Source organism: Mytilus trossulus, chromosome 4, assembly GCF_036588685.1.
Source record: "Mytilus trossulus isolate FHL-02 chromosome 4, PNRI_Mtr1.1.1.hap1, whole genome shotgun sequence".
In the NCBI taxonomy this organism is placed as follows: Eukaryota; Metazoa; Mollusca; class Bivalvia; order Mytilida; family Mytilidae; genus Mytilus; species Mytilus trossulus.
Window position 1 is genome coordinate 39,283,224 of NC_086376.1, and position 15,965 is coordinate 39,299,188.

General features: G+C 30.9%; 1 protein-coding gene across 2 annotated transcripts in view; it reads right to left on the reverse strand.

Moving 5' to 3' along the window:
* Window positions 1–867: 867 nt before the first annotated feature.
* The window catches only part of LOC134715273 (MFS-type transporter SLC18B1-like), a 31,628-nt gene continuing 16,530 nt past the window's right edge, over window positions 868–15,965 (reverse strand). For both annotated transcript variants that reach the window (XM_063577354.1, XM_063577353.1), the window contains exons 5-14: window positions 15,663–15,810; window positions 14,735–14,803; window positions 13,289–13,379; window positions 12,569–12,705; window positions 9,437–9,535; window positions 8,422–8,516; window positions 7,802–7,897; window positions 6,129–6,203; window positions 4,465–4,558; window positions 868–4,053 (exon numbers count right to left, since the gene is read on the reverse strand). In XM_063577354.1, coding sequence (XP_063433424.1) covers window positions 3,904–4,053; window positions 4,465–4,558; window positions 6,129–6,203; window positions 7,802–7,897; window positions 8,422–8,516; window positions 9,437–9,535; window positions 12,569–12,705; window positions 13,289–13,379; window positions 14,735–14,803; window positions 15,663–15,810 — 1,054 coding nt within the window. In that variant the 3' untranslated portion in view covers window positions 868–3,903. The remainder of the gene's footprint in view (window positions 4,054–4,464; window positions 4,559–6,128; window positions 6,204–7,801; window positions 7,898–8,421; window positions 8,517–9,436; window positions 9,536–12,568; window positions 12,706–13,288; window positions 13,380–14,734; window positions 14,804–15,662; window positions 15,811–15,965) is intronic.

Here is a 15,965-nt window from a genome sequence, read left to right on the forward strand (position 1 = left end):
AGTGATTGGTTCAAGTTTTCTGAAATTTTTATATTTTTTTCATAGGGTCAAAGTAAATATTTTGTCAAAATTTTATGAAAATTAAACAAGCCAAATTTATTTTTGTCAAGGTGTTGGGTACCACCTTAACTGCTCATTTATTGTTTAAGATTTAAAAACAAGACATACATATGGAATGACTGTTGCAATGGATGTAAATTAACTTTCAATTTAAATACAGTATTCATGTATGACACTGTTCTCTTGGCACAATTGTGTCTGGAATAATAACATGCATGTTTCATTATATTATGTTATTTTGATTGGCTTACAGCATGCTAGGATCAGTCTTAAATTTATCTTAATTTCAAAATGAAATGTAACATTCATGATGACACAAGCTTCCACAATCAAGTGCAGAGGAAACTTAAAGAAAAACTAGATAGAAATCAGGTTTTCATAATACTACATGTAGTACATGTACAAACATTTAATCATAAGTCTTGAATGATTCTTTAAGTTATTTTATAGGGTTGTAAAAGCATTGACCATGCACACATTTTTAGAATGAAGTGCTTCCATGCTTAATATAAAATGTACTTTGGTCAATGCCTTTACACCCCAATAAAACAAAACAAAAAGTATTTAATTCTTAAATAACAACCTCCATCCATATCCTCAAAACAAAAAGCTATAGAAACCAAATTCTAGCAAGTTGACAAGTATATTTTCTACACATTGACTTATTTTTTATGTACAGCATAAACTTTGATGGATGCAAACAATTCAATCACTTAATATCAAAAGGAAAGCCAACTTCGGTATAAATATTGTTAAGCTAAATATGTAAACAAGAATTTTTAGAGAGAAAAAAGACTAGCAATTATATGGCATATTTTCTTTCAATAAAAATACATGAATTTACAAAATACAAAAAAGCAAAACTGTATATAAAAAAATAACAACAAAAAAATAACTGGAATAATCAATATTCCTCAATATAACAATCATATATTATATCCCTTAAGTGTAACCTCTCATAGATGGTAATATGGCATATAGCTGAATACACAAAATATATCACCTAAGCATATTGAAAGATATAAAATACAAAGGTTAAACTTTATTTTTCATTTTTAACAAGTTGCAAAAAAAATGCCAAGGCACTTACAATCTTGCTGTATAGCATAAAATTGGTAGTACAAATCATAATAATTCTAACAAAAGTCATTTGGTTTAGTTGGAGAATAAAATGCACAGCTTCAAGTTTTCTGTCAAAATGTTGAGGGAGGGCATTTAGTAAGCCAGAATTTTAAAATCAAATATAATAATGTAGTTATTATTATTTTTTTTTATCTCCAAACGCAAACTGCATCTTTTATTTCTCAGCAAAATTGTAAATAAAAAATATATATATATATTGAATTATTCAATAAAACTTCTTCAAAATTGTGTACTATGCAATTAACTACAGTTTTGAGTATATCCATGGCTACATTAAGTATGAATAACAAGAATTTGTCCATAGTAAATAGATGCCCAACTCACACAATCATTTTTTATGTTCAGAAATTGTGATCAAAACTCTTATTCAACATTAAAATTAGAAATATCATATCATAAGGAACATGTGTGCTCAGTTTCAAGTTGGTTGGACTTCCAACTTCATCCAAAACTACCTTGACCAAAAACATTAACCTAAAAATTTTAACCTGAACAGGGACAGATGAAACCGGAACAGACAAAGAAACGAACAAATGGACACAAACCAAAAAACATAATGCCCATAATTAAAAGATGTGGACAATTTCTTAAAATTTTAACTATTCACTCCATCTAAGTCATATTTATATGTTACATTACTATAAAATTATAACATTGCATAGATATGGCTGAGTTGATTTACAAAATTTCATAAAGAAATACAGTTAGAAAAATACACAAACAACAATTGGCACGAGATCAATAAATCTTGACTTATAGCACTTTTTGAATGATACAAAACAACATTAAATTTTTGCTTATCATAAAAAACAAAAATGTGTCCATAGTACACGGATGCCCCACTCGCACTATAACTTTCCATGTTCAGTGGACCGTGAAATTGGGGTCAATACTTTAATTTGGAATTAAATTTAGAAAGATCATATCATAGGGAACATGTATACTTAGTTTCGAGTTGATTGGACTTTAACTTCATCAAAAACTACCTTGACCAAAAACTTAAACCTGAGCTTCGCACTATCATTTTCTATGTATGTTCAGTGGACCATGAAATTGGGGTCAAAACTATAATTTGGCATTAAAATTAGAAAGATCATATCATGGGGAACATGCGTAGTAAGTTTCAAGTTGATTGAACTTCAACTTCATCAAAAACTACCTCGACTAAAAACTTTAACCTTAGCAGGACGAACGGACACACGTACGGACGAACGGAGGCACAGGCCAGAAAACATAATGCCCCTCTACTATCGTAAAAATTGTAAAATGGCCCATTTATGTTATTGTTGAATTCAAAAATTCCAATAATGAGCAGAATAAGCCTACAGTCACTATTGAAGAAAAAAATTAGTTAATGCATGTGCTAACACTATCACTGACAAAGCTTTTAAACACAAAAGTCTGTTTGCGTAGAGTTTGAGCAATGCTAATATAATAGAAAATCATGACACAAGGAAGTTTTATCACAAAAGAACATGTACATATATATAGTACAAAAAGAATGTCTAGAGGACACACATCTGTTAGAGTATTATTGAAAGGATGGGAAATTCAGCTGAGGTATGTAAAAGAAAAATATTTTAAAGACTTTTTACTAATATCAGAATGTACATTTAAGAACAGTTGAAACTAAACACAAATAAATATTTGTCATCTCTCAGTAATTATGATTATAAACGTGTTAAGTTAAGTAGATTAAACTACAAAAAGAGTATTGCACAACTAATAGATTATAAAGAATTTTCTTATTTATTTTCATTGGTACCAATTTATGGATTTATGATCACTTTCATTTTCGTGGATATGACATTTCATGGTTTTGGAAGAGTGTGCATACATTCTTAAGAAAATTTGTAATTCTTTGAACATTTAAATTTGTGGTTCCCCTGTACCCACGAAAATCGACAAAAATTGATATCCAACAAATATTAATGAATCCACAGTTAGATGACAAAATGTTGTCCAAAAGGTTACTTACTATACTATGTAACAGTAAGTATAAGTACAAGTAATTTCATCAGGTATTTAGAAACTATAGAAGTATATGTGTTCAGCCCTCATATTTAACTTATTCCATCATATTTTCTTTTAATATTTAAAACAATTTAATTTCTTTCAAAATCAATCCAACAATTTATGAAAAGAACTTTTGACCATTGCAGTTTTATGTCTAATTGATAAAAAATACATTAAATATATTACTACAAAACAATAAAAACATAACTTCTATATTGCTTTAAACTGTTTAAATATTTGACTACTAAGCTTCACATCAACTCTGATTGGTCCATCTGTGGCCTGAAGACTATCAAGTCTTTGAACTGTTTATCAGACCTTTAGATTATTAGGCCTTGCATTCTATTCTTCTAACAATTTATTTTTAACAACTTGGCTGAATGGCTTCCCATCTTATCTTCAGAATATTAGATTATAGAACTGTACTCACACTTGCTGATAACTATGTTGATTGCTGTTATTGGATTTCATCAAATAGAGAGAAGAAATCTTTAAAAAAAAAATTTATTGAGGTAGCTATACCAGTGCATGAGCTCAGAAAATGAAGCTCTCTTAATTACCAATACTGACTCCATGTATATAATCTTCTATGATTGAATTCTATCACAATTTTTCGACATCAACCCATATCACAGACAATATGCTACTTTTAGCTATCACATGTACATGAATTAATTGTACAGATCATACAGTATTCTGTGCTTCTCCATTGGTCATAATCTCTACAGAGCTGTTTTCTCCTTCAATCTTGAGATAATCAGTTTGTGAGACCGTGTATGTAAGGGATTTACTAGACATTGATGATGGAAGTCCATAAAGGAAAGTTAGAAAAGCCTGAAATAATATATAAATGTTTAATTGCTTGTAAAACTAAGATTTATTATGTGCCCATATCAAAGTTAAATGCGTTTGAAAGCCAAAGGAATACAATTTTAAAGAGCTTTAAAGTCAAATAAGTTATATTAGAAAGCCAAGGTATTATAAACACAGAAAGTTTTATTACACGTATTACAATATTGGAAAAATGGACAAAAATTTAAGAGTAATTACCATGCATTCAGCAAATCTACATAAACATGATAAAAAATACCATGCAATTTTAGAATGTGAGTGTTTATTTTTTTAAGTATTTTAATGCAATTTGACAAAATAACACACAATGCTAAATTTCTGAAATTAAAGTAGCCAAAGAAATTGATACCTTCACCTAGAAGTATAATATATTTAAGGTAAACTTATACTTACAGCCAATAAAAACAAACAAGCCACCCCTGTGGATCCCCAGTTGAATCCAAATTTATCAACAAAAGCACCACCTACAGTTGGTCCTAAACATGCCCTGTAAAAGATGACAACTGTTACTAATCTATGTTGATATTGAACAGATTGAAATTATATAACTAATATTGAATACATACAACATTACAGGCATTACTTTTTATAGTAAAAACATGTTTTTTCATCTATTTGAAAGATGCATTTTTAATTAGGTAAATTAATCAATGAGTGATAGAGTTCTTTATGAAGAAATGTAAAGGTCAGAGTAAATAAACCAAACAGAGAACAACAACTACGTGTTTATTGAACCGAACAAAAGAACTAACAAAAGTTTAATTAGATTGAACAATATTAGATGAATCTGTGGAAAAGTTGGTTCACAATATATATATATATATAGATTGAAAAAAAGAAGATAAATATACATAGGAGGATCCAGGGGACCTCCCCTCTTTCATGTGAAAAATTTGGTAGATTATATAGGGAAACACTGAAGAATGACTGTAGCAGGACCCTTCTTATGGCAGTCAGTGGGCTTCCTTATAAAAAGTTCTTAACACGCCAATGATCTGTGGAAAAGTTTCATTTGGTTAGCAATTATCAATTGAAAGAGAAATTAATTGAGGCTAAGATAAAGATACATATAGATGTTGAATAGTGAAAGATTTATTAACAAGAGGCTGTCACAACAACAGCAAACCAGATTTATTAACATTTATTTGTGTCCTGGCAATATCACAAGAACCATTACTGATGATTGGTGAAAGCGAAAATCGTCAATATCAAATTTGACCTCCATTTTGTCATCAGTATCAACATATTAAAATTTGAAAAGCTTAGATTGAATGGTTCATGAATAAATGCAACAACTTGAATGGAAACGTCATTTTACGATCTTTCAAGAACCATAACTCCAGAACGGTAAAGGTCAAAATGGCATTATTGAACTTGACCTTTATTTTGTCATCAGTAACAACATATTAAAATTTGAAAAGCTTTGGTTGAATGGTTCATGAGAAAATGCAGGGACAGACTGGAAACAGAATTTTTCAATCTTTCAAGAACCATAACTCCTGAACAGTAAAAGTCAAAATCGTCATTATTGAACTTGACCTTCATTTTGTCATCAGTAACTACATTTAAAAATTTGGGAAGTTTTGGTAGAACAGTTCATGCCTAAATGCACAGACACGACTGGAAACACCATTTAACAATCTTTCAAGAACCATAACTCCTGAACAGTAAAAGTCAAAATCACCATTATTGAACTTGATCTTTATTTTGTCATCAGTAACAACATATTAAAATTTGAAAAGCTTTGGTTGAATGGTTCATGAGAAAATGCACGGACACGACTGGAAACGCCATTTAACAATCTTTCAAGAACCATAACTCCTGAACAGTAAAAGTCAAAATCACCATTATTGAACTTGATCTTTATTTTGACATCAGTAACAACATATTAAAATTTTAAAAGCTTTGGTTGAACGGTTCATGAGTAAATGCATGGACAACATTTTATTGCTGCCCGCCCGCCCCCTGGTCGCCCGACCGCCTGCCATACATTCCCAAATCAATAACCGACATTTTTGTCACAAAAAAAACGGTTAAAAATGCATGTATTAACATACCCTAATGAAAACAAAGAATTAAAGTATCCCGAAACTATACCATGGGTGTCCATGTTTTCTGGCATTCCAATTTGTCTGAAATAGAATAAAAGAAAAACCATTTGATTTTACAGGTATTTTTATAAAATAGGAGTACATACAATGTATACACAAAACATTTAAAATGCTATACAATAAAAAGTCAATGAGGAATGAATTGACTAAATAAAAGATTAAAAACAGAAATAAGAATAAAAAGACTCAAAACCTTTAGATGCTCGAATGATACATATTTTTTTTAATTTAAGAACTAAAGATTTTTTCACTGCATGAAGTGAAATAAAGTATGCCCCTCCACTCAAAAGAGTTAAATTTACATAGGAGTCGGTTGACAGTATTTTGGCCCTAAAACCTGATTTTTTTTAAACTGTGATGATGTCATGATTTCATGAAAGTATATGTTAAAAAATGACTAATTGTTTCAGTTATACAATATTTTTCACCAATTATGCCATAAGTGATATATTTGTGACTTCATAAATGTAAAGTAATTTGAAAACACATGATTTTTTACATAATTCGGTGAACATTTATGTCAGTTATATTACCCAATGCCCACATATAAAATTGAGAATGGAAATGGGGAATGTGTCAAAGAGACAACAACCCGATATAATTTGCTGAAAAATTTAAATGTACCATAATCATTTTAAATTCCAATGAAAAATTCAATGTGCAAGCTTCAGGGATTGCACCATATATGAAATCATGAAATAAGGTAGAAAAAGATGATAAATTTCTAGAAAAATGAACTGAAAAAGAAATCTTATCCCATTTCAGGCTCATATATTTATAATCTATGATGTATATATGTATTCTTATTCTATTATACTTTCAAAAATTACATTTAACGATACATTCCAAGCAAATCTCAGACAACAGTTTTTAAAATGCACCTTTACAGGGCCCTTAATTGGGGTTCCTGGCTCCACTCCTATTAAAAATAAAGCTTGCACAGAGTTCAAAACTTCAGAGTTCAAAAAATTATGTCTGAGTGATGAAACATTGTATTGCTTAAGTACAGTGTTACATTTTGTTTCTCCAATGACTTATAGACAAAATATAAAGACAACTTCATTTTTTTTTGCAATTATCCGGTATTGCCAAAGTACTGGATAACATCAAAAAGATCATACATCTAAATGAACTTTAAATTCTTTTTTTTTTTTTTCCTTTAACTTTTTGGAAGATTCGAAATTTCAATAGTGTCTCTTTGCATGCTTTGTACATATCTTCAAACTTTCAATACTTCATTGTATAAAAGGAACAAAATTTAAATTGGATGCAGACATTCTGTGGAGCCCCAAGGTTATTAATTGAAAACTGAAGAAGGAGTTCCTTAAACAAAACAAGAATACCTATCTTAAACAGCATAGTCAAAACTGGCTGTTCTAAGAATATTTAAATTCATGATTCTATTACTTACCAAACAATTATTGAAGTTAAAAATTTTACTTCAGGGTTTTCTTGATTTTTTATTAAAAGAGCAAAGCTGTAACAAAATTGATGAAAATTACAGAAACAACTGTCATGACTGTATATTGTCCATTTTGGATGTACACTTATTTGAATAATTGGCTTGTAGTCTCTAGCCATTTATAAAACAATCCCTTTTACCCATACACAATACTTACAAAGCACCTTGTAGAACACCCTTGAATGTTGGAATAAGGGCACATCCTACCATTAAACCAAGTATAATCAATGATATGATCATAAACCATATATTACTGAAAGAAAAAGTAATCTATTTTTTATGTTTGTAACCCTATCTTTTAAAACATACATAGTTTTTCAAGGTACTCATTTTTCTCTTTAAACCTTTCTCTCAAAAATACTGTTGAATCTGACACATCAGTCACCTTCAGCAACAAAGTACTTGTTGGCACTGATGGGTCAAGATATTTTTTTGTTTATCAGTAAATATTGCATTGTATAAAGCATTAGTTGCATTTGATTGAACTACAATTCAGGACAATGGAAGATAACTCAATTTTTTAAAGTTGATCCATAAAGCAGCTTTCTTAGAGGAGAAGCAGTTAATAACAATTTTAAAGTCTTTGCTTTGACCCTGCTTGGGTTCAAACCCACAACCTCACACCTTTAGGGAGAACACTATCCAATGTGACCACCTAAGCAGTTTAAACATATGTCAATACCTTATCATCCACCCAAAGTTTTCATTATCACACAATTACGACATAAGATATTAGTTCTACCCATAAAATAATTAATTATTACTATTAATACTTACAATGGAAAGAAAGGTATTAAAGATGTTGGGCCTAACATCAGGAAAGCTAAAACACTTAAAAGATTTCCTATGAATATCATTGTCTTTACATAACCCTGAAATCAAATAAATAATTAATTCACATACTGTAAATTCAGAAATTACTGTCATGTTTTTTATTATTGTAAAAAATGTGACAGGATTATGCTCGCAATAATTTTTTAAACTTTGCATTTTGAAATTTTTATATGAAAATTAAACAGAATTATTCTCAATATTGTAAAATATTAAAACTGCATTCTAATCTAAAATGACAAAATCGCAATAATAAATGCAGAAAGAAAAAAAAATCACTATTTTGTCTTATCGGTAAACTTTGTTTAAAATGGACTATGTCATAGTAGAAGTCAAGTTGCTAGACACTATATCATTGGCTCTTTTTACAGTGCCTCAGTATATACTGTCAAACATATTGTAGGCTATTTTTTTTAATGTAAACAAACATTCCATCATACTTTATTTCTTGTTTAGCCTTTCTAACTGACTTCAGGATGATTTATTTCACAAAATTTTCTTATTGATATTATGTATTTATATAGGGAAAGGTCCAAGAAATGAATACTTGCTTTCATAAAAACATTTTTTTTTCATATTTCTTAAGCTGCATGCAAATAAACATCATTTTGCCTAATGCAAAGAGAGTAAAGTTCAATGTATTAAAGTAATATAAACAAATTAAATTGCTAGTCCCTGGGTATGTATTGACATGTTGTCTTCTCAGCAGTCTGTAATTTTGAACTGGCATGAAATCAGATAACATTTTGCAAAATAAGAACTTTAATCTCCACTTTTTTGAGATAAAGTTTACTATATGGTTAATTTAAGCTCCTTAATATTGTTGCAATGCTTCTTTAGCATGCAAACCTGGCACTAATCTTTAAAAGGAGCATCAGATGGAAGGTCTTGATTCAAACCACTTTTGTAAGAAAAGCATTCATTTAACATTGTGGCATTTAACAAATTATCTCCCCCTTACCTTACTATCAGTAATCCAGCCCCATAATGGCGCTGTGAAAGCATAAATTCCTGGAGCAATTAAAAACATCAATCCTATCTGCCATGTATTTAAATCTAACTGAAAAATACGAAAACATATTCTTTGTAAAACATTTTATAACACAAAACATCTCTCATAAGATTATGAGTTACACATGCAGGGGCGTAGCTAGGTATTCAGCCAACTGTAGGCACCAATAGGCAGGGGGTCTGGGGGCCGCTAAAGGCCCCCAGTAGGTCCAGGGCTCCCCTGGTAGGGGGTTCAGGGGGGCTAAGCCCCCCGACGGAAAACGGTTTTAAGCATTTTAGCTGTATAATTTTATGTTAAAAAATATTAAATTTACTGGTTATTTATTCATGATAATTATTATATACATGATGAAAGTTCGAAGAATTATGAGTAATCTGACTAGTGAATTAGGTAACGCAGTACAATCGGAAATATGGATAAAAAACTCACATTATGCACTGCCCAGCGTAGATCAGCGTATCCATTTAATGAAGCAGTACACCCTGTTTGGTATTTTCATATCTATTCCATTCTGATTGATATATACGTATAACTTAATTAATAGTAAATATTGTGACGATCCTTCATTAAAAAAAATAGGAATCCACGTAAACACTAATATTTCTATATAATAAAACGATCCGTTTGGCTGGAAAATAATCATTAATCTTTTTTTTTATTCTTATAAACCTACACCCTAGCCACACAAACACATACACACAGTTCTGTTCTGTTCATACCATCGTAACAAAATTCAAGAAATGCATATTTCTTTACTAGTATCCTCTACTGTAAAATCCCTACCGGGTTAGGAATTTGGACAATTTTTTTTTTACAATAAATACATACAACAGGGAGCTAGGTCCTGTAATAGGTATCGTCCAGAACGAAGGTCTGGAAATTTGAAAATGAGGGATTATTGGAAAAGAGCAGAAATTCTGCCTTTGAGTAGACCAACTACGAACTCCCCAAAGAGTGGCATTCTCTCTACAACTAGGCATCGGATTTAATGTCCCCATTTTGACCTAACGTGACTGCGTATTTATACATCCTGCACAGCCAAACGGACAACCAACATTGGCAAGTCGGGTGAGGGCAAACTGGAAAGCTAGTTGAAAACTAACAACTAATTAAAGTAAAACACTCATGCATGTGTCTAAGTTGAGGTTCATTCAAGTTTTTGTTGATAGAAGTGAAATGATCTGAACCAACTAAGTTCTAGTTTATAGATTCTATATAAGGTAAAAACATAATAACATTCATTTCTTTCCAACATTCCATTCACTAAGGACGAGAGACTAGTGTGCACTTGACATTCGATAATCAAAGAGTTTTGAGAACTTAACTGGCGTTCATCTACAGATAACGTTGTTTATCATTTTTTTATTTTTTTGGAAGAAAAAAAAATATTTGTGAAAAATTATGTGTAGGCACGTGCCTAAAGTGCCTAACGGCAGCTACGCCCCTGACATGTACATCCCTGTCAATTTCTCATGGCAAAATATAATACAAGTACATCTCATCTGAGCTCTAAGATTATTTCTATTATTAAATAAAATATAAGCAATGGAAGGTACTTCTATATTTTCTCATATGAACGACATGACCTTCCATTTCTATTTTGTTAAGAAATAATCATACTTGTCAAGAAAACTTTTTTTATCCATATATCTGATCTTAAAATAGAAATGGAAGGTCATGTGGTTCATATGAGTTAATATAGAAGTACCTTCCATTGCTTAAAACAATGCAATGTTTAATTTTCTGTTCACACTGTAAAATGAAAGCAATCTTTCCCATTCAGTGATCACAAGCACTTTGACTATCATTTGTTATTGGTAAATACTCTGATCAGGATCTAGATACATATGTCAAACAATCCAGTCCCTCGTCATAATTGGTCCCTTCTACTAGTGAGGGCCTGAGTTCTTAACAATGTAAAAACTCTTCAGGAATCCTTGATTTTAATTAGTATCCAGTAGAAGAGGTGACCAATCAGTAATCAGTTCAGTTTTGTTGAGGTAGGTAAATGCTGAGTCAATTCTGAATGATTGATTGACATTTTTTATTGTCTATGCATACAGGTGTTAATGAAGTACTAGTAAATCAGCGGAATATATAACAACTGAACTATTAGGGTAAGATATACAATGGAAGGTTCTTGTATAATGAAGGAGAATTCAATCATAAAAGCTAAAATCTAGGTCATTACAATGGATGTGGTAAAGTGGAAGGTTCCTAATCCCCCTCCCCAACAATATAAGAACTGAACTATTAGGGTAAGATATACAATGGAAGGTTATTGTATAATGAAGGAGAATTTAATCATAAAAGCTAAAATCTAGCTCATTACAATGGATGTGGTCAAGTGGAAGGTTCCTAATCCCCTTCCCCAACAAAATGATTGTGCTTACATCAAAAAGATGTACAGGTGTAATACCACCATTGATTTTCCCCTATTAGTTTTTGTTAAATTTGCACTTTTCAAAAAATTGGTTGTGCAGAATTTATCTTTGTTTCAAATAAAGAAATACTTGGAATGAGTAAAGTTTTAACCTGTCCAGTTCTATAGAGAAAGTTTCATAAACATTTCATTGCATATAAGAAAATAACCATCATTGGAAGTTAACGAATCAAATTTCTCTCCTTATTCTATCTGTGTACAAGGTTTAGTCACCATGTAACTTCAAGATTACAAAATTTTCTATAGAAATCACAAATAAAAAATAATGGTGTTTTCAAATACCCAAGAAATATGTTTATGACACAGAAATAGTTTTACTGCAATAAAATGTAGGATTAATTACCTACAACGGTCAAATTCAAGGGAATATTTTTTTAGACCTACTTTCGTATGCAACCGGATGTGGCGTACCATGATTTGGTGGTATTACACCTACAATATACAATAATAAATGAAATCAAGCCTCTCTTTCTACATCCCCCAATATTCTTTAATAACATAGTCATATTAGAATTCTAAGCCCCCCTCCCCCCTCCCCCCTATTCATTTAATGGCATTGTCCTATCAGAATAAATATGAGCCTCAATCTGTCTTAGTATATCCTGAATCCATGTGACTACAAAATTAAAGTAAATTACCTTTGACAAATGTTGAGCTAATGTAGGATCCATAAATCCTAGTGAAAATGCTCCTACAAGAATGGAGAATCCAGATACTAAAGCTAATGGACTCTTCAGGAGGTAATAGAAAGGTTTTGATAACTTGCTATGATGATCTGTAAAAAAAAGGTAAAATAAAATATAACATTATGAATTTTACAGCAATTAACAAAAACACTAACATCACTGGTTTCAAAACAAATAGCATGGTTAATAAGAGATTTGCAACAATAAATATGGCAGTGATTTCTTAATTTAAATTGGTATCGCTTTATTATGATGTTTAATTGAAAACTTGTGTAGGGTTTTAAAAATTAAATGTTAAAAGACAGCAAAATCTAAAATCTGGTAGCTGGTAGTCTTAAAAAAAAACAATTCAAAAACTATTGCTGATTTTTTTTTAGATCTTTGTATTTTGAAGATAGTGTATTTTCTTTATTTTATGTTTGTAAATGTATCATTCAATCACATTTCTAATTTCATTTAAAGTCATAAACAATTTTGAATTTCTTATGATTGCTGAGGTACCGAACTGATTTATGGCAAATAATGAGAAAAGAACCTTTAATCTTTAATCATTTTTGCAGATACTTAGACCCTGCCTAATGAGACATCCTTATTTACTTACACAGCCAAAAGTACAAATTGCTCATTCTTTTTGTGTGTGTATTTTAATCCCTCCTTCTTTTTTCATCTTACCTTTAACTTCAGGCATGAGATAGAGACAAAACATTCCATACAGTATAACTACGGAACCCATAACAAAAAATGGTAAACCAAAGCCACCAGCCTGAAAATATAAATTTTTTATGTAAGAGAAGAAAATTTCAATAAAAAAAATATATGGACAAATGTTTTCTGATTGCGCGAATAATATCACACAACAGATAGACCACTACATAATCTAACATTTCGCATCAATCAAGAACTCTATCAGAAGACGCCTGTTCTTTAGTCTTTATCAAGCCAGAATTTGAATTACAAATAATCATTTGTGTCTCCACAATTTATTTTATCTTTTCGGTATCACATAACAAGAGTGAAATTGTTTTTTCTCAGTTGAGTATACAAAGAAAAATAATACAATGAAATCATAAGCCCATGCATTGAGTTTGCCTAGAAAAATAGCAATAAAGATATTATGTTGGTTTACCTGTTTGAATGGTTTTACACTAGCAATTTTGGGGCTCTTTATAGCTTGCTGTTCGGTGTGAGCCAAGGTTCCGTGTTGAAGGCCGTACATTGACCTATAATGGTTTACCTTTTTAAATTATTATTTGGATGAATAAGTGTCTCATTGGCACTCACACCACATCTTCCTATATCTAATTATCAATGGTCTTTCGATCAAAATGGAGGATGTTTCCTGGATACATCTCATTGCAGGGGGCTGTTGATGAGGAAGTACCGGTACTTCTCATTTGAAGAACAATTGATAATCTATAATTATTTGTCTGTTTTAACATGAAATAAAATTTTGTCAAATAGCTCAGTATTAATATCTTGGTAAACGTAGTTTTCAGGCCTTTGAGTATGTAAGAAAAACTTATATTGGGAGTAGGTGAACAATCATCATCTTCTTTGAACATCAGTAAAAAACAATTCTCTCAAGTTTTTCAAATTTAGCAAAACCTTTAAGAATAGAGGAAATCTATATATGTAGGTAAGAAGATAAAGGGAAACAATCAGCTATTTTTTTTACTTATTTCACATGAATTTGTCATGAAAGATTTGCTCTCTTTTGAAATTCCTTTTCAATCACAAACTGTTCTGAATATTCTTTAATTAAACTACATTAGATCATGAACTGTTTCTGCTTTTAAAGAGTTTTATGCCATATAAGTTTTACAATAGATTTCAATAAATGTAATTTGATCGAGCGATTAAATGTATTTCGGTGTTAATGAATCCTGCTTATATCCACTTCATTTGAACTTTGGTGGATAGTTGTCTCATTGTGAATTGGCAATCATAACACCTGTCCTTATTTCACCGAGCTTCCTGTTTTCTTCTTAATTGTCAATTGGTAAAAATTCAATGCAATTTAGATTTTTCTGTAAATACAAGCCAGCTCCAAATTATTTGTATGAGGGTTAAAGGGTCAAAACACCAAAAGAGACCAGCAGATTAACATAATGAACTTACTGTATATAAAGCTCCACCTATTGCTGGACCTACCATCATACCTATTCCACTAAATGTTTCTAATGCTCCCTGAAATACACATACAAAAAGAGTTGCAATGATCTGGGGTTAAAAAATTGTTAAACATTGTTCATTTTCAAGTACATGAAGTAGCCTGATTAACAATAAGTCAATATAACAGTTTAAATTCATAATAAAGCTGTTACCTACTACTGTAATTAGGAATGTGAGTTTTTGTTATTGCAATCCTGATATAGCTGAAGTTAATGCAACATTGGCATTGCAGTGATTTCAGACTTAACAATATTTTATTTCTTGGTTTAACCAAAGTCTGCATACCAGTAACAGCCTAATTAATATTTGTACTTCTTGAAAATTGGAGGGTAGTCATGTTCAATTTGGATTCTGACCCTTTAATGGTGATTGAGGTAATTTATCTGGAAATAATTCAATGAAACACAACTGATGAAAATGTGAAGTGGTAAGAAAATCCCAGAGTTAGTTAAATCAAAGAACAAAAAGATGGATAAAATACCAAGGATGGGACACAGAAGTCAAATGATAACAAGAATGTGTCCATAGTACAGGGATGCCCCAATCCCACTATCACTTTCTATGTTCAGTGGACTGTGAAATTGTAGTCTCACTCTAATCTGGCATTAAAATTAGAAAGTTCCAATAATAAGGAACATGTGAACTAAGTTTCAAGTTGATAGGACTTCAACTCGATAAAAGACTACCTTGAGCAAAACTTTAACCAGCAACGGGACAGACAGATGAATGAACAAACTAACTAACCAGACACTCAGACCAGAAAACATAATGCCCATAAATGGGGCATAAAAATTGCTTATGTCCTTTTGGAGTGTGAAAGACCAGTATAGAATATAGATAGACCAATGCCTCTTTCTTTACTATTTTCACTTACAAAAACAGTGGATACATTATCAGGGAACACACTGGCTGTTATGGCAAACAAAGCTGTAACATATGCAGAACACCCTAAGGCTTCCACTACACGACAGCAAAAGCACATCACAATGTAAACTATCCCATCAGGACATCTATCTAAAACTCTGAAAAATAAAAAATCATTTACAAAATTTATTTTTATATGAAGACTGATGATTTTACGCAACCAAACGCCTCTTTTAAAGTGTTGAAATTAATTGATATAAATATAGGAAGATGTGGTGTGAGTGCCAATTAGACAACTCTCCATCCAAATAAC